At 37.0% G+C, this 22010-nt stretch overlaps 1 protein-coding gene across 1 annotated transcript; it reads right to left on the reverse strand.

Moving 5' to 3' along the window:
- Window positions 1-6724: 6724 nt before the first annotated feature.
- Window positions 6725-8512, reverse strand: LOC128661388 (general transcription factor II-I repeat domain-containing protein 2-like). The gene is given in 1 exon segment (XM_053715647.1): window positions 6725-8512. A coding segment is annotated over 1 exon segment (1788 nt).
- Window positions 8513-22010: the final 13498 nt, after the last annotated feature.

Here is a 22010-nt window from a genome sequence, read left to right on the forward strand (position 1 = left end):
AGACGAGCGCCCTCTTCGCAGCGTGATTTCTCTCCATCCTCAGACTCTGAGCATGACCCTTCTGGGGAAGCAATCACCATTCCCAGAGCAACACAAAAAGAGAAAAAGGGTGCCTCCTAGTGTAGCCAATAGACCACAGACAAACACAGTTCTCATACGATGAAATGATACTCACAGAGTGTGATGGCAAAGATAATGCCTAGGCAAATGGTCTGGGAACTTAGCAGTGTCCCAGTTAACTGTGCACCAAATGTTAAGCTTTATGGGCTTACAGATAAAGAGGGCGCCAGAGGCCAAAAGTATAAAACACCAATTTTTATCAACAAACAAATCATTTATTAAAAACAGATGAATATATAACCTAAAAGGGCCGTCTCCCTATAACATAGTAAAATAGTTAAATAGTTATAATGCCTAAAAAATTCAATATATAAAAATAGTAAAAACCATATATTGCAAGGACAAGAAACAATTAGGCTTGTTACAAAATTAATTCTCGGCTATTGTGTTATACAGTCTATACCAGAAATCTAGTGTACACAATATTAAAAGGACAATGTCCGTTTGTAGAAAGCTTAGATCAAAATGTGGCTTATATAAGTTTTCAGTCTGTATGTGACAATCCAAAAGTTCAGATATCAGGTTAATAAAAAATATAAAACCTGCGCAGAGTGTTCCAACTCATAAATCGCATAAGTGATACACAGATTGGTAGTTTATATATTTCCCATAAAAACATTAATGTGAGTAATACTCCTGGTATGTATAAGATAACTGTACTTTTTTTTTAAATTATGTATTTTATTAAGGCAACTTGTTACAAAAATACAGTTTCATGAATCGAAATCAAATTAAACAATCACAGTTGCTCAGTTAACAATGTATGTACAAAAATATAACGTTACACTGTGATCTTATGTCAGAATCGATAAAAAGAAAAAACATAATCCTCTTATTTTCTGTTATGTTTCTTATTCCTTCGGGTTAGTTAGTATTTGCACAACATATCTAGTTCAGTCATAGGGCAGGGAGTGGGGCCCTAGGGAGAGAGAGAAAAGAGAAGAGAGGAAAGAAGAAGAGAAAAAGAAAAAAAAAACAAACAAAAAAAAACCAAGGGGGGCGAGGGATGGACTATAAGGTAGTAGCAGCATATGTAGGAAGCATCTGTTACCAGCAGTCTAATAAAACTAATTATGAGTGTCTGAAAGGGTAAATTAGTTGGTCCACTTCCCCTGGTGGAAAGGTCTTAATAAATGCCGACCATTTTTAAAAAAATAGAATCACCTCTCTTTCAGAGGTTAAAGATACATCCATCTGTTCAGTAATACATTGCTTTTTCATGTAATTTTTGATTTCTTGAATATTAGGTATCGAAGGATCTCTCCATTTCCCAAAGATCAAGTTTCTCGTTGCCAGAATTGCCACATTCCTAGTCTTTTTGAATTCAGAGATTGTAGGGGATTCTATGAGGAAGACCACCTCTGCCAAGGAGAGAGAGAGCATAGGTAGCTTTAGTACTTTAATCAGCCAGAGTTCTAATTTTCGCCAACGTTGTCTAACTCGTGGACATGACCATATCATATGAACTATGTCAGCTGCCGGGTAAGAGCATTTAGGGCATGTATTAAATTTATAGTTATGCCACTTGAACCCTTTAAGTGGAGTATAGTAAGTTCTGTATAATAATTTGATATGTGATTCTCTCCAACTAGTAGATAATGTAGTCTGGGCTACAGTGTCTATAGATTTTTTCACTTGCTCTGACTCGATATCTAGTTCTGGGACTAGTAGGTTCCATTTTTGTGTTATCTGCTGAAGGTTATAATCTCCCTCTTGACTAATCAGCAGATCATACCAGTATGATATAGAGGATAAATCACTTTTAACTAATATGGGCCAGTTATCCAATTTCCCCCATGACCAAGTCCATCCGAATTTCTCTACAAGTGAGAAAATATAGTGTCTGGCCTGGAGGTAAGCAAAAAAATCTTTATTGCTTATATCGAATTTCTGTTTCAGTTTCTCAAATGTTTTAACCGATGAGGTGTCTTGATCTATAAGTTGAGTCATAAGTGAAAGACCCTTCTCTTGCCAGTCCTGAAAGACTTGTGATTGAGTGCCTTCTTGAAATTCTGGATTGCCGCACAAACCTTGGAATTTTGGGATAGTTAGATCAATGTCTAGCTTATGTCCAAGTTTTTTCCATGCTTGAATTACCATATAAATTGATTGAAAATGTTTCACTTTCTTCGGCATTAAGTGAGCTGGACAGTGGATTAAGGCTATAGGGTTATAAGGAAATATAATGTTTCTCTCTAAATTATTGTTAGTGAAATAGTCCTTATTCACTATCCAGTCTATTGCAATGCGCGATAGGAAGATCAAGCTATATTTTCTAAGATCCTGAAGAGCCATTCCCCCATGTCTTTTTGGGAGATATAGTTTATTTAAGGAAATTCAAGGTCTTTTGCATTTCCAGATGAAATACCGAAGAGCCCTATTTAAGCTTTTCCAGTCTTTGACTTTCAAGCTCACCAGAATATTTTGTAAAAGATATAAAATTTTAGGAAGGAGGACCATTTTGAATAAAGCAATGCGCCCTGAGAGAGATATCGGAAAATTCTGACAGCTGACCATGTAATCTTTTATCTTAGACAAGATAGGAGAAATATTGAGGCTGTACCACTCATGTGGATTAGTTGAGATGTTGATTCCTAAATACTTAAAGTGAGTCAAGACTTCCTTAAAAGGTATCGTAGCAATGGAAGCCTCATTTTTCTTAACCCACATTAGCTCTGACTTAGAGATATTAAGCTTATAATTAGTAATTGAAATCAATTTTGGGATATTAACCGATGTATTGGACATGTAAATTAACATGTCGTCCGCATATAAAGTTATTTTTTGCTCCATTGTGCCAATTTTTATCCCCTGTAAAGTCTGTCGAATCTTGAGGGCTAAGGGTTCAATCGCTAAGTCAAATAATAACGGTGACAATGGGCACCCTTGTCTTGTGCCCCTCTGGAGATTAATTAAATTAGATTCAAGTTTATTAATAGTTAATTTAGTTGAGGAATTTCTACACAGATTAGTAATAAAAGAGATAAAATTATCCTTAAACCCGAATCGAGACAGGGAGTTCAGAATGTGCTGATGAAAAACTGAATCAAACGCTTTTTCTGCATCCAGCGCAATGATTACTATGTCTGATTGATTGAGAGGAATCTTTGCGGGAATTATAGAAGTAGTCAAGTACTAAAAATAATTCTCTAATCTTAGCTGCTAAGTTGCACCTGCACAAAAAGCCCGCCTGATCTTTATTAATGAGGTCGTCTATAACTTTTTGAAGTCTTTTGGTTAGAATAGATGTTAGTAATCGGAGTTAAGTAATGCGATAGGTCTATAGGACTCTTTTTTTCAGTGGCTCTTTGAACCTTATATTCTGATAAAACTTCATATGGATTTTTCTTCCCTAAAAGGATAGCTACCCCTCTTTTCCTCCCTATACTTGGTGTAAAAAACACCTCATTTACCCAAGAAGATTTCAATTTTAAGGATTCTTCTGCGTTTAGATGTGTCTCCTGAATAAATGTGATGTCTGAATTAAGCTTCCTCAAATGGGAGATTATCAACTTGCGTTTTATTGGAGTTGACACCCCTCCAATATTCCAAGAAGAAAAAGTTAAATTTTTTATGTTAGTCATCAATTAACCTTGATTGGCTCAGGATATCAGGCAGAGAGGGAGGGAAGAATGGAGAGGAGAAAGAAGAGGGGGAAAAAAAAGGGAAAAATCTCCCCCTCTCATTTCCCCCTCCCCCCGTGCCCCCGTCCCTGCCCCACAGCCCCTGTTCAACATTGAAACCTGAAGGAAGAACTGATAAACAAAGAAAAAAAGAAAACATCAAACATATGTATCTTCTGTACAGTGGAGACACCATCAGCTAAGTTAAATCCGTCATGTCGCATAATATAACATCTTATATCATATTACTTAACACATTTTTCTGCATAACATTTTTCTGCCTTTGAGGCATCATCGAAGAAGTATACCTGACCCTGGGCTTCTAACTTGAGCCTAGCTGGGTAAACAACCGTGGCTGAGAATCCTTCTTTAATCATCTTGCCACATATTGGGGAGAGCTCCCTCCTTTTTAGAGAGGTTTCATATGCAAAGTCCTGGAAAACCGGGACCTTGTGCCCTTCTATTGTAATTGGTGCATTTTTGCGTGATAATTGCATAACCTTGACCTTGTCCTGAAAATTCAGGTATCTCACTATGATAGGTCTAGATCTCAATTTGTCACCAACTAATGAGGGAGATCTCCCCAATCTATGGGCTCTCTCTACAGCCAGGGGCAGAGAGTCTTTAGGGATATTCAGAAGTTGAGGGAAAGTCTCAGCTGCGAATTTCAAAAGATCTGTAAATTGCATGGTTTCGGGGACCCCAATTATTCTAACATTATTTCTTCTATATCGATTTTCTAAGTCCTCGATCTTATTCTGTAATTCTCTTAAAGTTAAAGAATGTGCCTGTAATTTGGTATCCTGTATAGCTGAGTTATCCTCAAGGTGGGACACTCTTTGCTCGACTTCTTGGATCCTAGTTGAAAACTGCTTAACCTCCATAGATAATGTGTGTAAGTCTTGCTTTATTTCCGCTCTAAGAGACTCAAATTTAGGGTTCAGGGCTTCTATAATATCATTCACAATTGTTTGCGAGTTAATAGTATCTTTTGTCCTTGCAGCAGAACCTGATTCAGGATATAGCTCCACCGTAGATTCGGCTGTGATTTTATTCCTCTTGTCTCTGGGTTTGGAAGCCATGGTTGGTGAAGAATTTTTAAAGTGAATTGGTGAATTTAGAAATGTATCCATAGGTGACGTGACATATAGTTGAGGAAGGATCGTGCAACGCAAGAGATGACCCCCGCCGTGAAGGATTTGTCTAAGTGGTTAATTTGTGAGAGGGGAAAAAAAAAGGGGGGGGAGTGAAGTGAAGTGTGGAGGTGAGGGGGGGGGGAGTGTAAGGGTAGCAAGCTCAAATAAAAAAGTGATTATTCAAGATCTCTTATAGTGCAGTGTTTAAGACCATGGATTCTCAGTCCCAGAGGGCAAGAGATTATCTTCTTATCTATTAAGACCTACCATGAAGAGCTTAAAGTATCAATTCAAGGCCAACACGATTACTTCTACCCAACTTTATCAGTTAGAGAACTTAGAGTAGTGTTTTTACACAGCTTCTATATTGTTATGTCTGTTTTATGGCTGCATGATCTAGTGTTCAATAATTTATGTCGGCTCAATCCTACTTTAATCCAGGGAGAACTAGGTTTCTTTATATTTTCCTCTCTTTTTTCCCCCTTTTTTTCCCTTTCTCTTCCCTTCCCTCTCTTTCTCTTTCTCCCCCCTTTTCTTTCTCTGTTTCCCCCTCTTTTCCTCCTTACCCCTCCTCTCTCTTTTCCCCTTTTTTCTTTATGGCAATTTAAACTCTGTGAGTTTTTTCAGGGGACATAATAATTAAATCAGTCTTGAGCAGACTTGTTGCATTTTATCCCTTAGTTACTTTGCATAAAGAGTCTAATCTAACTCTGTAAATTTAATTCAGTTATAAATATATAACTCAGCTAAACAAAATGCCTTTAAAGAGATAAACAAAAAATGTCTTCAGTTCCCTTCTATAGTTCAAATTATTACATTCAATAGGATCAGTAAATTTCTAACCAGAAATTATCCAGATGCTCTATACAACTTTATTTGAGCCTAAGTTATAAAGACAGGTATGCCTAATTTCCTCTTCTTTACTCCTTTTTCTTAGTGTTCTTCACCCCTAACCTCCTTTCCTTCCTTTCTTTTTCTTCTGTAAAATTCAGGGTGGATATAGAACAAAGAGGACCAATATTTTCGCCCTAATTTTCTATGACCCTAATTCCTATGTATCTGTTGGAAGAATAAGAGAAACCTTCCTATGATAACACACCAAGAATGCTTGCTTGGGCAATAAACAGAGACTTAATTACAGCTTATTCAACCCCTTTTCATGTAGCACCCTAGAAGGAGATTGAGACCGTAACAAAAACCATATAGGATGGGCTAAGGAAAAAAAAGAAGCAAACAGTTCCGGAGAAAAAATATACTTTTGTAAAACATATATAACTATGCGTCTCCTTTTAGGTGAGGGAGTGATGAAATGAATATTAATCACAAAGAACAGTTTTGTTTCCAACCTCCTGTACCACCAAACGATTTAAAAAAGTGGCTCTGTTAAACTCCTTTTTATTGCTGGGGAGTTTTTTAACCATTATTTTATGCTGAGTTCTAAAATAACCCCAGTGTCCAGCCTTTAAGCCAGGGGTGTCAAACTCAAATTCATCTGGGGCTGCATCAGCAGTTTGGTCACCCTCAAAGGGCCTCAAAGGGCCGGTTGTATCTAGGACTATGTGTCCACTCTTTATTATCAGAAATTATTGTCACTGCATTCAATTATTACAGTTTTTTCTAATAATGTGTAAGTAATAACTAGCTCTGAAAACAGAAACATAGTCAGAATAATGGCAAGTAGATATTCAAATGCACAATAATTGTACAATTTATTGAAAAATGATTTTTGGTAACAGACAGTAATTTTTTTTTAAACATACAAATATTGCCAAACACTGTTTATTACACATATGGCAAACACAAGGCATTAACTTTTTTTTAACTTTTCTGACTAGATGGCTGACATCATTTTCCTGAGGTCAGTCCATCGATGTCTGGTGTTAGGTCTTGTGCTGTAGCAATCCGCAAAACAGCATGGAGGTTATCATCAGTGATGCGTGATCTGAGCTTGCTCTTGTTCAGATTCATGACTGAAAACATCTGTTCACATAGATAGGTGCTCCCAAACATGGACAGAACACGTGCAGCTTGAAGTCGGAGCTGTGGCATCAAAGCAGGGGGGAGGAGACGGTAAAAGTCGTTGACTGTCACATCCTGGAACTTCGCTTTCAGGCTGCTGTTGCTATGAAGTTCTATTAATTCCATTTGAAGGTGATGTGGTGCACTGTCAACATCGATGTTGAAGGGATTGGCAAAGCTGGTAAAGGTTAAGTTTTGTTTTTTAAAGTCAGAAAAGCGTTGATTGAATTCATCAATCAGCCGATTCACTTTGGTACCCAATCGAGCACATGAAAAAGTACCTGGGAATGAGGTTGAGATGCTCTGGCAGATAGGAAAGTGGGCAAGACTGTCTTTTTCAAGCTGTGACTTCCGTAGGCGCAGTTTCTCCTGGAAAGCTGTTATTGCCTCATACATTGAGGTTATGACTTGTTTGCGGCCCTGCAGCCTCAGATTCAGTTGGGCGAGATGCTCCGTTATGTCACACAACATGGCAAAATCGCACAGCCAGTTCGGATCTGACAGTTCTGACAAGGGCTTCCCTTTACTTTGCATAAAAAGAGTAATTTCTTCCAAAAGCTCAAAAAATCTCTTGAGAACGGTGCTCCTACTCAGCCACCTTACTTCTGTATGGTATGGCACATCTGTATGTTCCATGCCCACCTCCTTCAAAAATTGTTGGAACTGATGATGATTCAGACCCCGTGCACACAGAAAATTCACTGTTTTCGTGACTGTGGACATTATGTTATCCAGTTGCAGAACCTTGCCACACAGAGCTTCTTGGTGGATAATGCAGTGATAAGTTATCAGCGGCGTGTGGCAATTACTTTTTTTCATTTTCTCTTTTAACAGTCCAACCAAGCCATTTCTCTCTCCACACATTGCTGGAGCGCCATCAGTAGTAAGTCCCACCAACTTTTCCCAAGGTAATTTCATTTTATTTACGGATTCATCCACTACATTGAAGATGTCCCTCCCAGTTGTTGTCCCATACATGGCGACCACATCCAAGAGCTCCTCACTGACAGACAAGTCTTCCTTCACACCTCTTACAAAAATAGCTAGATGAGCTGTATCAGTATTGTCAGTGCTTTCATCAACAGCTAATGAAAATGCCAGATAAATGCATGCCTCTTCAGCCAACTTTCTTTTAAGATTACAGGCTAGGTCCTTGACTCGGTCTGTGATGGTGTTTCTTGACAAGCTGACATTGTTAAAAGCCTGTCTCTGCTCAGGGCACACCTGTTCACATACCTTCAGCATACACTGCTTTACAAATGCACCTTCTGAAAAGCACTTTGAAGCTCTCGCAATTTCATCAGCCACAAGATAGCTGGCTTTCACTGCTGCATCATTTTTTGCTGTCATTTTTGCAAAAACATTCCGTTGAGAATGCAGACTACCTTTTAATTATTGGACCTTTTGTTGCTTTTCCTGGTGGCTAAGGTTAGCAAATTTGGCTCCATGTTTGGTCTCAAAGTGCCGGCGTAAATTGTATTCCTTCATCACTGCCACTGCCTCATAGCAAATAAGACATACCGGCTTGTCTCCATTAATCACAAACATGTATTCACTTTCCCATCTCTGCTGAAATTGCCTTCCCTCTGCATCAACTTTTCTTTTCTTGGACATTTTTGGGTTATTTGATTGTAGTTTATGGTCCCTATACCACTGTAAAGTGACACGGTCAGTATATCCAAAGTTTACCGCTTTAGACCCCCCTAATAAGTAGACCCAGTTTACCGCTCAGACTTTTAAACAGAATAATAAGCAGACCCCCCTAATAAGCAGACCCCCCCTCCCACATACATCACATACATTCCTTAAGAAACTTATGTACTTACAGTACAGGAGAGAAGGGTTCAGGGGGTTCAGGCAGCCGTTGGATCTGTCCCATCACAGGATGGCATGCGCTCAATATAAAAACAAGTGGAGGTTTCCTGTGTAGAACGGCCAGCGCTGCTAGAGGGCATACGTTCTCTGGCTTGAAGGCTGCCGTGCATGTGCTGAAGAGGCGGCTTTCTTGTGTCAAAAAAAAAAAAGAAAAAAAAAACGAGAATAAAAGGTGAAGGCTGGCGGCCGGCGGCGGCTACACGGGCCACATGACGAGGTCTGGTGGGCCGGATTCGGCCCGCGGGCCTTGTGTTTGACATCCGTGCTTTAAGCTATGAAGAAACAAGGTGAAGGCTAGCAAGCCCCACTATAAGGTAGCGTCATTAAGGCCCTAAGCACAGGGGACAGCAAGAAAAGCCCTGTATTAAGTTAAAATCTAAACTTCTTGATAAGCCCACAAAAGTCAGTCACTCTTCTCTCCCTTTTCCCCTTTTTATACTTTTTCCTCCGTATTCCTCCTCTCCTCAGCCCTTTGTGCACTCTCTTAGACTCTCCCCTTTTACCTTAAGCCTTGCACAGGTTTCTTAGATAGTGATCCGCTCAGGTGCCACTCAAAATCAATTCAGCTCACCCAGCCATCGCCTTCCTGCTTGTGTCTCTCGAGAGCCGCCCGAGCCTTCACCTCCGCTGCACGCAAACCAGCAGCACCTGAATCAGGTGTCGAACAGGCAGATGATGAAGCTGGAACTCAAATATTCTGACTCTTTAGCCGCCGGGGAGGCAAATGTTATAACACAAGTGAGCAGAGGGTATGCCTCAGAGGAATTCGTTAAGCCCTTTTAACAGGAATATTTACCCCTCAATCGCAGCATCATTGAAAGGGGGGGGAAAGGTGCTGGCGTTCTTCCATCTTTAGATTTTCAGATGTCTTCGGGCTGTCAACCCCCCTCACGCATCACCGGTGGGAGGGGGGGACTGCCGCTATGGGTCTTAGCTTTTGTGTGGCTTCTCCACAGGGTGGCCTTCATGGAGACCAGGACAGCGTGTATTACGTTTAAGCGCAAGATGTAATAGCGCTATGGGAGTCCCTCCAGGCGGTGACCAAGCCGGTTGCAGCGTCTACCCGCGGCTGCTGGGAATCCTGGCACGTAATCTACCGCCAAGGATTGTCTGCATGGAGCAAAATACAGAGCTTTTGCAACTCAGCCTCATACACAAGCTCCTCCTCCGGAACTCCTGTCCTCAGATAACCGTACTTTACCACACTTATGGCGTAATATTCTTTGGTGAAAGCGTGGACCGCTGGAGAAACTGCAGCCGCTCTCCTGAGCTGTGAGCACAACCACACACACGTGTTTGGACGGCATCTAACGTCACGTCTCGTCCGTTGATCTTCAATATAGGCAAATGACAGCGCACTGACAACAACTGTTAGAAAATTCAAACCAGTAGCGAATGTTTATTACTTCAGCCCTGTGCTTTACACTTAGGCTAGAAATATAGTGGGGTATCCAAATTCTTCCACACTTTATAATACAATCAGGTTTGCAGAGGAAATTGCTAAAATATTTAACCCGGGTTAGATAGCAATAATGATGATGATGATAACAAATAATACACTGCTGCAAAGTCACAAAGGCAATCGACGCGTTTTGCCCTCCTATGGGCTTTATCAAGATCATAGGAGGGTGAAACGCGTCTATTGCCTTTGTGACTTGGCAGCAGTGTATTATTTGTTATCATCATCATCATTATTGCTATCTAACCCGGGTTAAATTTTTTTAGCAATTTCCTCTGCAAACCTGATTGTATTATATAGTGTGAAAGAATTTGGATACCCCACTATATTTCTAGCCTAAGTGTAAAGCACAGGGCTGAAGAAATAAACATTCGCTACTGGTTTGAATTTTCTAACAGCTGTTGTCAGTGCGCTATTTGCCTATATTGAAGATCAACGGACAAGACGTGACGTCAGACACCGTCCAAACACGTGTGTGTGGTTGTGCTCACAGCTTGGGAGAGCGGCTGCAGTTTCTCCAGTGGTCCACGCTTTGACCAAAGAATATTACGCCATAAGTGTGGTAAAGTACAGTTATCTAATACATACCAGGAGTATTACTTACATTAATGTTTTTTATGGGAAATATATAAACTACCAATCTGTGTATCACTTATGTGATTCATGAGTTGGAACGCTCTGCGCAGGTTTTATATTTTTTATTAACCTGATAACTGAACTTTTGGATTGTCACATACAGACTGAAAACTTATATAAGCCACATTTTGATTTAAGCTTTCTACAAACGGACATTGTCCTTTTAATATTGTGTACACTAGATTTCTGGTATAGACTGTATAACACAATAGCCGAGAATTAATTTTGTAACAAGCCTAATTCTTTCTTGTCCTTGTAATATATGGTTTTTACTATTTTTATATATTGATTTTTTTAGGCATTATAACTATTTAACTATTTTACTATGTTATAGGGAGACGTCCCTTTTAGGTTATATATTCATCTGTTTTTAATAAATGATTTGTTTGTTGATAAAAATTGGTGTTTGATACTTTTGGCCTCTGGCGCCCTCTTTATCTGTAAGCCCATAAAGCTTAACATTTGTCAATTTGATACTCTGACACATTGTAGGGATAGTGTCTTTTAAAGAGGTGTTTAGTATCTTTTCCCTAGCGCACTCCTATCTACTTTTATCTCTAACTGTGCACCAAATGTAAAGCAAGCTCCTCCTGGAATCAAGATCAGATTCTGCAGTCTGGAAATAGGAAAGGAAAAGAGGGCGACTCCTAGTGCAGAACAATATACAATTTGATAACAGTATTGTGATTATACATGTTGAAAAAGTTACAATATTGTGTATGATATTAATTGATATACAAACTATAAGTCAAATGTATCTTGGCATTCAACGGCCGCTAAGCCAATCCCATAACGATCAGCTGGAGGAGTGTATGAATGAGCCAATCATAGCTAACTCTTGAACCGCAGATTCTCATAACATATGTTATTTCCTATTTAACTTGCTGGGTTATATACCCTATTCACTAAGTTAATTTCTATTTCTGAAACAATTGTGCGCTCCTAATAGATACCCAGCTAACAGATAAAAAAGGGAAAGCAGTAAATTGTGCTATGATGTGTGTAAATGACAAGGCTAACTCATATCGCTACGATACTAGACCTTAAAATAAAAGCAAGGGATTGTGTGGGGGTGTGTGTAAAAAAGAGCCAATGATAACTCCCTATTTGATAGAACTGTATAACATCTATGACCCTAGGTGTTTATATATAAAATTTATGGACTCCTATATATGATCTTATACTGTTGCTATAGGAAACACATTCGTATATATGAATGCTCCACTTACGGGAAAAGATGTAATATCCAATGATACATATATAGAACTGATATAATAGTGGCATACGGCTAAATAGCCAATCAAAAGAGTTTGTCCTAGGGGTGTGTAGCAGATAGCAAATTACAACTACCTATATGACTAGATAGCCAATGAAAAGAGTTTGTCCTAAAGGTGTGTGACAGATAAAAAATAACAAATCCCTATTAGAACTATATGCGACCAACATATTAAAACATATTGAGATGTAGGATCTGTGATGATTATTACTACAACAGCTAAACAAAAGTAGCTAACAAATATAACATAGTCTGATGACAAACTGTGAATAGCTAACATACTATAGTATGTATAAGTATACAAATGTATATCAGAATTTGTGAAACAATACACGATGAATAAATAAAAATCTAGATGACCAAAAAAATATACATAAATAATACACCATAAAAATAATCTATAAGCTAATTTTTAAAACCATATCATATAGATACCAAACAGTGCTGTTAAATAAAAGTGTCCTAAAGATTATCACAAACACCTATGATGATTATAATGTGTATATATAAAAAAAAATGTATCTATCAACCACCATATATTTATCGGCATTGAAATACATGAGTGTGACTAAAAATTATAATAATATAGAAATTACTTGGAGTCTAGATAACCAAAACATATAACAAATATTACTACTGTATTCAACCATAATGCGTATATATATATATATATATATATATATATATATATATATATATATATATATATATATATATATATATATATATATATATATATATATATATGTAAATCTATTGATTGGATAAAACAGATGACTGCAAAAAATCTGTGTCAAATACTTGGTGAACTAAACAAATATGGTAAATAAAATATATATATATAAAATAGATAAATCTATCTACAATGATCATATGAGTGAAACAGTGATATATGATAGTTATATTATATAGAAAATATCATGTGAAAAATTAAATATGGTGAATGGAGGAATAACTATGAATAACAACTCACAGTGTTTGAGAGATGTAGTATATTATATAGTGAATAAGAATAATAATAAAAGTAATAATGTCTTTATGTGAATATAAAGTTGTGTGAAGAGTACTGATGGTATATACTGTGTATAACTAATATGAACACATTTTTTAAATATTTGTTTTATAGATAATCTAATAGAGAAATATGCCTAACAATTATCTCCAAAAAGCTATTAGACCTTACATATATCATAATAAAATATATATATGTGTGTGAAAAAAAAAGGTTTTAAATAATAACTATAATCTATAGTGTGTAACATATGTAATCTTAAAAGCAGCAGTGTTTATGTACCATGTGCTGCAGAATGATGTCTAGAAGTACTATATTTGTCAGATCCTCTTAAAATACATCTCAGATGTTCTGACCATCTTTGTCTGATTTTTCTACAGGTGCGGCCTATGTATTATAGGCCACATAAGCACGTAATACAATAGACAATATAAATTGAATTGCAAGTCATTCTTTGTGTAATTTCAAAGGATTCTCCTGTACTCTCTGTAAGGGAGTGCATAGGTCCTCTCCATAAAAATAATAGGTCATCTATGTAACGGCCATAGAAGACCAGCTTTTGCTCCCATTTCGCATTGTAAATATACTTGGATTCAAATAAGACCATAAATAAATTAGCAAAACTGGGAGCAAATCTGGTCCCCATGGCCGTTCCCTTAATCTGAATGTAAAAATTATCTAAAAATTGAAAATAATTATGGGTCAAAATAAAGCCAATAAGTTCAAGCAACTAGTTTTTCTGAATTTCAGGCATATAAGGGTCTTCACTCAAAAAACTGTCTATAGAGTTTAGACCTATGTCATGTGTAATATTAGAGTAAAGGGAACTAACGTCACAGGAAACCCAATATAGATGATTATTTTTTTCAATACTAGAGAGTTTAAGTAAGATCTGTAGTGTCTCTAATATAATATTGTAATTGTATGACATATCTCTGAAGGAAGAAATCTATGTATGATGAAAGGTTATCAGTTATATTATTCATGCCTGCAATTGAAGAAGCTCATTAAATTAATCTCTTATGGACATAACAATGGTATTCTGAATAATAAAGAAAAAAGCTTTCTTATTCCAAAAAATCCCAACATTCCATATTACTATCATTTACCTAAAATACATAAGCAGGTACATAATCCACCCGGTAGACCAATAATTGCAGGCATGAATAGTATAACTGATAACCTTTCATCATACATAGATTTCTTCCTTCAGAGATATGTCATACAATTACGATCTTATATTAGAGACACTACAGATCTTACTTAAACTCTCTAGTATTGAAAAAAATAATCATCTATATTGGGTTTCCTGTGACGTTAGTTCCCTTTACTCTAATATTACACATGACATAGGTCTAAACTCTATAGACAGTTTTTTGAGTGAAGACCCTTATATGCCTGAAATTCAGAAAAACTATTTGCTTGAACTTATAGGTTTTATTTTGACCCATAATTATTTTCAATTTTTAGATAATTTTTACATTCAGATTAAGGGAACGGCCATGGGGACCAGATTTGCTCCCAGTTTTGCTAATTTATTTATGGGCTTATTTGAATCCAAGTATATTTACAATGCGAAATGGGAGCAATATCTGGTCTTCTATGGCCGTTACATAGATGACCTATTATTTTTATGGAGAGGACCTATGCAGTCTCTTACAGATTTCCAAAATGAATTAAATAGGAATGATATGGGTATCAAATTCACATGGAATATACAAGAGGATCAGATAGACTTTTTAGATGTTTCTCTGATGTGGGATGAGGACAACCATATTAAGTCCTGCACTTTCTTTAAGACTGTAGATAGCAATAATTTTTTGGACTTTTACAGTAGTCATTATTGTAGTTGGAAATTAAATATTCCTTATAGTCAATTTAGAAGAATACGACGCAATTGCACTGATATCACTACATATGATACACAAAGTGTAATCCTAAAGAATAGATTTAAGGAGAAACATTATCCTGATGAACTCATCGAATCTGGCTTTCAGAAAGCACGCTCTCTGAATAGAGATGGATTATTAAAAACTAAAAAGAAAGAACTAACTCATAACCCACGATATGAATCCACTTTTATTACAAGATACAATGATAACTATAAAGGAATCAAAAAAATTATTTCTAACCATTGGACCCTACTTAAAAGAGACCCTATTTTTAAATGAATTCTAGGTGAAAAACCTAATTACACCTTTAGAAGAGCACCTACTATAAAAGAAAAATTGGCACCTAGTAAGGTAGTTATGTGTAAACAGAGACTAAGGATTAACAACAAAAAAGTAACCCCTGCTTCATTTATTCATCATAATGAACCACAAACAGGAGTCTATAGATGTAATAAGAGCAGATGTCATATGTGCAAATATTTTACCAATGGTTTGAAAACAATAACATCTAATAGTACAGGAGAATCCTTTGAAATTACACAAAGAATGACTTGTAATTCAATTTATATTGTCTATTGTATTACGTGCTTATGTGGCCTATAATACATAGGCCGCACCTGTAGAAAAATCAGACAAAGATGGTCAGAACATCTGAGATGTATTTAAGAGGATCTGACAAATATAGCACTTCTAGACACCATTCTGCAGCACAAGGTACAAATAAATGCTTAATGAACATTACACCATTAGAAACTATTCCTTCCATCAATTTACAAAATAGAATGTCTAGACTTCGCCAGAGAGAGACCTTCTGAATAAATAAATTTGGTTCTTTGTATCCTGAAGGTCTCAACGAAGTCATAGACACTGCTGCTTTTTAAGATTACATATGTTTCACACTATAGATTACAGTTATTATTTAACACCTTTTTTTTTCTCACACACATATATATATTTTATTATGATATATGTAAGGTCTATATTTTATTATGATATATGTAAGGTCTATATGTAAGGTCTATAGCTTTTTGGAGATAATTGTTAGGCATATTTCTTTATTAGATTATCTATAAAACAAATATTTAAAACATTTGTTCATATTAGTTATACACAGTATATACCATCAGTTATATATATATTCATATATACGAATGTGTTTCCTATAGCAACAGTATAAGATCTTATATAGGAGTCCATAAATTTTATATATAAACACCTAGGGTCATAGATGTTATACAGTTCTATCAAATAGGGAGTTATCATTGGCTCTTATTTACACCCCCCACACACACACACGATCCCTTGCTTTTATTTTAAGGTCTAGTATCGTAGCGATATGAGTTAGCCTTGTCATTTACACACATCATAGCGCAATTTACTGCTTTCCCTTTTTTATCTGTTAGCTGGGTATCTATTTATTAGGAGCGCACAATTGTTGCAGCAATAGAAATGAACTTAGTGAATAGGGTATATAACCCAGCGAGTTAAATAGGAAATAACATATGTTATGAAAATCTGCGGTTCAAGAGTTAGCTATGATTGGCTCATTCATACACTCCTCCAGCTGATCATTATGGGATTGGCTTAGCGGCCGTTGAATGCCAAGATACATTTGACTTATAGTTTGTATATCAATTGATATCATACACAATATTGTAACTTTTTCAACATGTATAATCACAATACTGTTTTCAAATTGTATTTATTTAGTTTTAATGTTTAAAGGTTGGCTTCGATATATTGTATTGTTTGTATTATAAGTGTGTTTCCCCAGTGATTTGCACAGCACCTGTGTAATAGGGTGTAGCCCAAACAAACATTTGTTAGATGGTACATAAATAGAAGACTTCAGTGACTGATCAGTATTACCTGCCTGAGGAAACAGCGTGGTTAGCGCTGAGAAACGCATAGTATGTTTTTACTGATACATTTGTAGATTTTATAATCTGTAACTGTTTTTAATATATTTTTTATAAAGCAATCTTTATTTCTTATCTGGAGTCTCCCACTCATCATTTGTCGTCAGAAGCACCCACTGGAGCAGAGAATAACCTTTGTCTATATATGCACTGGGTCACTTTAATATACCCAGTATGCTTCATTTGCACTATTGTGTGCATTATACATTGTGAGTATCCATCTGTTTGGAACAGCTTATGGGGTTGTTATACATAATTGTTCTGCACTAGGAGTCGCCCTCTTTTCCTTTCCTATTACCATTCCCAGAGCACTGCTTAATTCTTTACCATCCAAAAAAGACTTCTCTACCCTGATTGTATAGGTCAAGCAGTGCATTAAGGACGAGATCTTGGATCTTAAGAAATAAATCACTGACATGGGTCAGAGAGTTGAGAGCCTGGAAAGTAACTTAGATTCACATACTTCTGCTCTATCTAGTGTATACACAAGAATCTCCAAGCAAGATGAAACCGTTCAGGACCTTGAGAATAAACTCAACGATGTTGAACACTGCAGCAGAAGACACATTGTCAGAATTATGGGCATTCCTGAACAAATTGATTTGTCAGAACTTGTCCAATATCTTCAGGATCTTTTCAGATTCCTTAAAGATGAGGACGCTTCATTCTCAGTCGAGATGGACAGGGCCCATAGGGCTTTACGTCCTAAACCCACTGGACAACAACCACCAAGGGATGTTATAGTTAGAATTACAAGCTATCTAGTCAAAGGAGAAATTATTAAACAAGCCCGTCTGAAACAACCGATCAGATACAGTGGGGTAGATCTGCAGATTTATGCCAATCTGACAAGCAGAACATTACAGAAGAGAAAGGAGATGTAGCCCCTCACCTCCATTCTACGGAAACAGAAAATTGCATACAAGTGGGGTTTTCCCTTCCACTTGCAAATAACTTGGAGGGACAGGCGGATAGTTTGCAAATCTTAAATCTACCCATCCCTGAAGTGACAAACGAAGGGCATGAGCCTAATCCCAAATCCCCACCAACTCTTCCACCCTTGCCACAAAGACTAGTGGTAGAAGACTAACCCGAAGAAACCTCGTAAACAGAATAACAAAGCAGCATCATCTAATACTGAGGGAACCTGAAACCTCAGGTCATGTATCCTTTTTATCTAATTGATCCTCATAAAGAGGTTTACTTCAGCTCGTCTGTTTTTCTTACTAATAAGACTTTATAAGATAGACATTTTTCATTATTGTTGATTACACATATATACTTATCTGCTCTTGTTAGCTTATATGTTTATTATGTAGCGTCATTCAGTTACTTGTTTTTATTGTGATAGTCTCAAATAATCCAGCATGTAGGGAATAATGAAAGGTGTGCTCGCAACCCGGGTCCTGCCAGAACCCCAATAACAAGAAATATAAAGCAGAAAGCAGCACCACCAAATCTTTCTTCAAGCAGGTTTATCAGCTTGTGAAGTAGCCAGACCAATAATTTTCTACAACGTTTTGGACACAGTCCTTAGTCATGTATGGCTTAACTAACATGGAACAAACCTTAAATACTAAACATGCCCCACCCGCAATCACCTGGTCAATACAGGTTAACCCTTTACAACATTTCAAAAATCTACAAACACAGGTGTGCTATAATGAGGACAACATATCCTAATATGCAAAATGAAATACATGAATGTATATTTATACATAGGAGGTAAATAAAAGAAGTATCCAAGATTTATCTGAAAAACAGAAAAGAAAAAAATGATTAAACAGTTTAAATAAGCTAAAGGCAAATAGAAAGGTCAAAATCCCTATTCATTCCATTTGGAAACAATGTGTCCAATTTATTGATCCAAAATACCTCTCTACTTTTAAGGATTTTAACCCTATTACTACCCCTCCTAGGAGTTGGAATATGCTCAAGGACCTGGAATCTGAGTTGATTAAGATTATGCCCTACAGATAAAAAATGGTGCGCTACCAGTGCATGTAATTATTTAGTTCTAATGTTACTTTTATGTTAAATAAACAACAAATTCTGTATTGCATGTGTAAAAACCTCTTATATTAAACTTATAACCAGTACAAGCATGACTGAAAACAGGGCCTTTAATAATACTGTAGCAGTTCGAGCAACCCAAGCAGGGAAAATTCCCCCAACTCTTTTTACCTATGTAACTCTGTACCCCAATTTCTTTAAAGGGTCCAATGTCAGCCCTAACCAATGAATCCTTAAGGTTCTTGCCTCTTTTATAGGCAGGCATAAAAGGTTTATCAAATTCCAAAACATTAGATTCACAGGTCTTCAAAACATGCCAGTGTCTACGTAAAACTTTTTGCACTTGTAAACTCAAAGGGGAATATTGACTAATAAACACTAATCTATCAGATTTTTCTTTTACCACATGTTTTCTATTTAGAAGTGACTGTCTCGATGTTCTAAGGGTATTCACAATCTCAGTCTCAATTAAATCAGTAGGGTAACCCCTTGCTCTAAAATGATCACCCATCTCCCTCAATCTTTTCTCAGCTAAATTATCCTCTGACACAATACGCCTTACCCTAAGAAATTGACTCCTAGGCAAAGATTTGAGTAGAGAGGGGGGATGGGCACTAGTGTAGTGGAGGAGAGTGTTACAGTCTGTTTCTTTTTATATAGATCCACAGAGAAACCTTGTGCAATTTTTGATATCTAAGTATCTAAAAAGACTACACTCTCCTCACTAAACACTAGTTTAAATTTAATCTTACTAGTGGCTGAATTAAGGTCCCAAAGGTCGCCCAACCATACGCCAGGTGACGCCATATTTCAAAAATAATGGGTGGCGAAATATTCTTCAAAAATATTCATATAGATATTGGCCTATGTAGAGGCGACATTGGAACCCATGGCGGTCCCTTGGAGCTGAAGGTAATCATTTTCACCAAACAAAAAATAATTGCAACCAAGTACAATATTTAATAACTGAATAATAAATTTTTGTTGCAATAATGAAAAAGTCTAATTTTGACTCAACACCTTAGTGACCGCTCCAATACCTGCTTCATGGGAAATAGAAATGTCTAATGAAGCCACATCAAGGCTGAAAAGTATACTCTTGTCACTATCAATAGACAGATTCTGCAATTTTACCAGAAAATCTCCTGTATCCTTAACGTATGAACTTGAAAGTACCAAGGGTCTTAGAAACCTATCCAAATAGATAGATACTTTAGATAAAATGGAACCCATGCCTGCCACGATAGGGCGGCCTGGGGGAGCATTCAGGCATTTATGCACCTTAGGGAGGGTGTAAAGTACTGGAGTTATATCATTAGATTACAAAATAAATTTGGCAATATCTTTATCTATAATCCCATTCTTAATAGCATTGCTGACACATACCTCAATCTCCTTTTTTATGTTAAACATAGGATTACAGGGTAATTTTTTATAGACTTCAACATCAGGATCTTAAAGATAACTTACCTTCAGAGGAGATGGAACGGCTGCTTAAAGGTCTGGATGATCAGGTCAATGACCTAAAGAAGATTATACAAGAACATAAAAAGAAAAAATTCTCAAGAGATGAGGAGGATTATTCATCCGGAACGGTATATAGATGGGGCCAAGATCCGACCGGTAAACCTGGTGGCACTTCTAGTTCCGGGTACAGACGGAGATGTGGACGTAGAGGAAGTGGGCGTGCTAGCCCTCAGGGATCCTTATCAGAATCGATGTCGGGGGAATCCGACTTGGAGGCTTCAGGAAATGCCGGGGAGGCTGCAAACACAAATGATACAAGCATAGGAGCTCCGCTCCAACAGAGGAAGATGCCAGTGAGAGGAGACCAGCGTGTGACGACCCGCAGCAACAGGCAATAATTAACATCTCAAAGGTACAACTTACTAAAGATGAACTGTCAGTTCTTAATAAAGAACTTTCTTTTTGCCCACTGCAGGAGTATGACTCTCTGGAATTGCAGAAAGATCTGCATCGGTTCTTTAGAACCCTTAAATTTAAAAGTTTCTTTGCAAATGTACCACATAGTTATTTTGAAACACAGATAGGTGATGTTACTGGTATGCAGCAGTTACAGCTTAAAACACTTGGTTTATCCAATAAAAGTATATTTACTCCTACACAGGTGCACAGGGGTACAGAGCTTTATCCAATTGGTAAAAAAAGACATCGCTGTTATATGTAAAAAACATTGTGGGAAACAAAATAGTTGTGCCTTGGGGCAAGGTTTGTCTAAACCACATTATACAGCTTTGAATGTTTTAAAAAATAACAAACAGCTTATCATTAAGGGGGTGGATAAGGGGGGTGCGATTGTGTTATTGGACAAGGAGTACTATGTGAACGAAATTAACACACAATTTTCTGATGTTGAAGTCTATAAAAAATTACCCTGTAATCCTATGTTTAACATAAAAAAGGAGATTGAGGGATGTGTCAGCAATGCTATTAAGAATTGGATTATAGCTAAAGATATTGCCAAATTTATTTTGGAATCTGATGTCGCCCCTACATAAGCCAATATCTATATGAATATTTTTAAAGAATATTTCGTCTATGGCCACCCATTATTTTTGAAATACGCTGCAACCTGGTGGAGGTACATAGATGGTATTTTTGGCGTATGGTTGGGCGACATTGGGACCCTGGAGAAATTTATCTCTGACCTTAATTCAGCCACTAGTAAGATTAAATTTAAACTGGTGTTTAGTGAGGAGAGTGTAGTCTTTTTAGATACCCAGATATCAAAAACTGCACAAGGGGGGCGGAGCTTGTAGCTGTTGCGGTAGGACGTGTTTGGGAAGAGCTCCTACTTTTAGCCTAGTATTTTGAAGTTAATTCTTGACTTCCACTTAACCCTCTTCTTGAAAAACATAGGCCATTTACTCTTGTGTTGTTCAAGGGGAATCCGGAGATTTCTGACACAAAACGGACCTACCTATGTTCCTCAGCTGATTGCATTATGACTAGCCACGAGGTTGTGAGGCCTCTACTGACTGACTGTTGGTGTAATCAAAGCTACCGCAT

The sequence above is a fragment of the Bombina bombina genome, chromosome 5, assembly GCF_027579735.1.
Source record: "Bombina bombina isolate aBomBom1 chromosome 5, aBomBom1.pri, whole genome shotgun sequence".
Classification (NCBI taxonomy): Eukaryota; Metazoa; Chordata; class Amphibia; order Anura; family Bombinatoridae; genus Bombina; species Bombina bombina.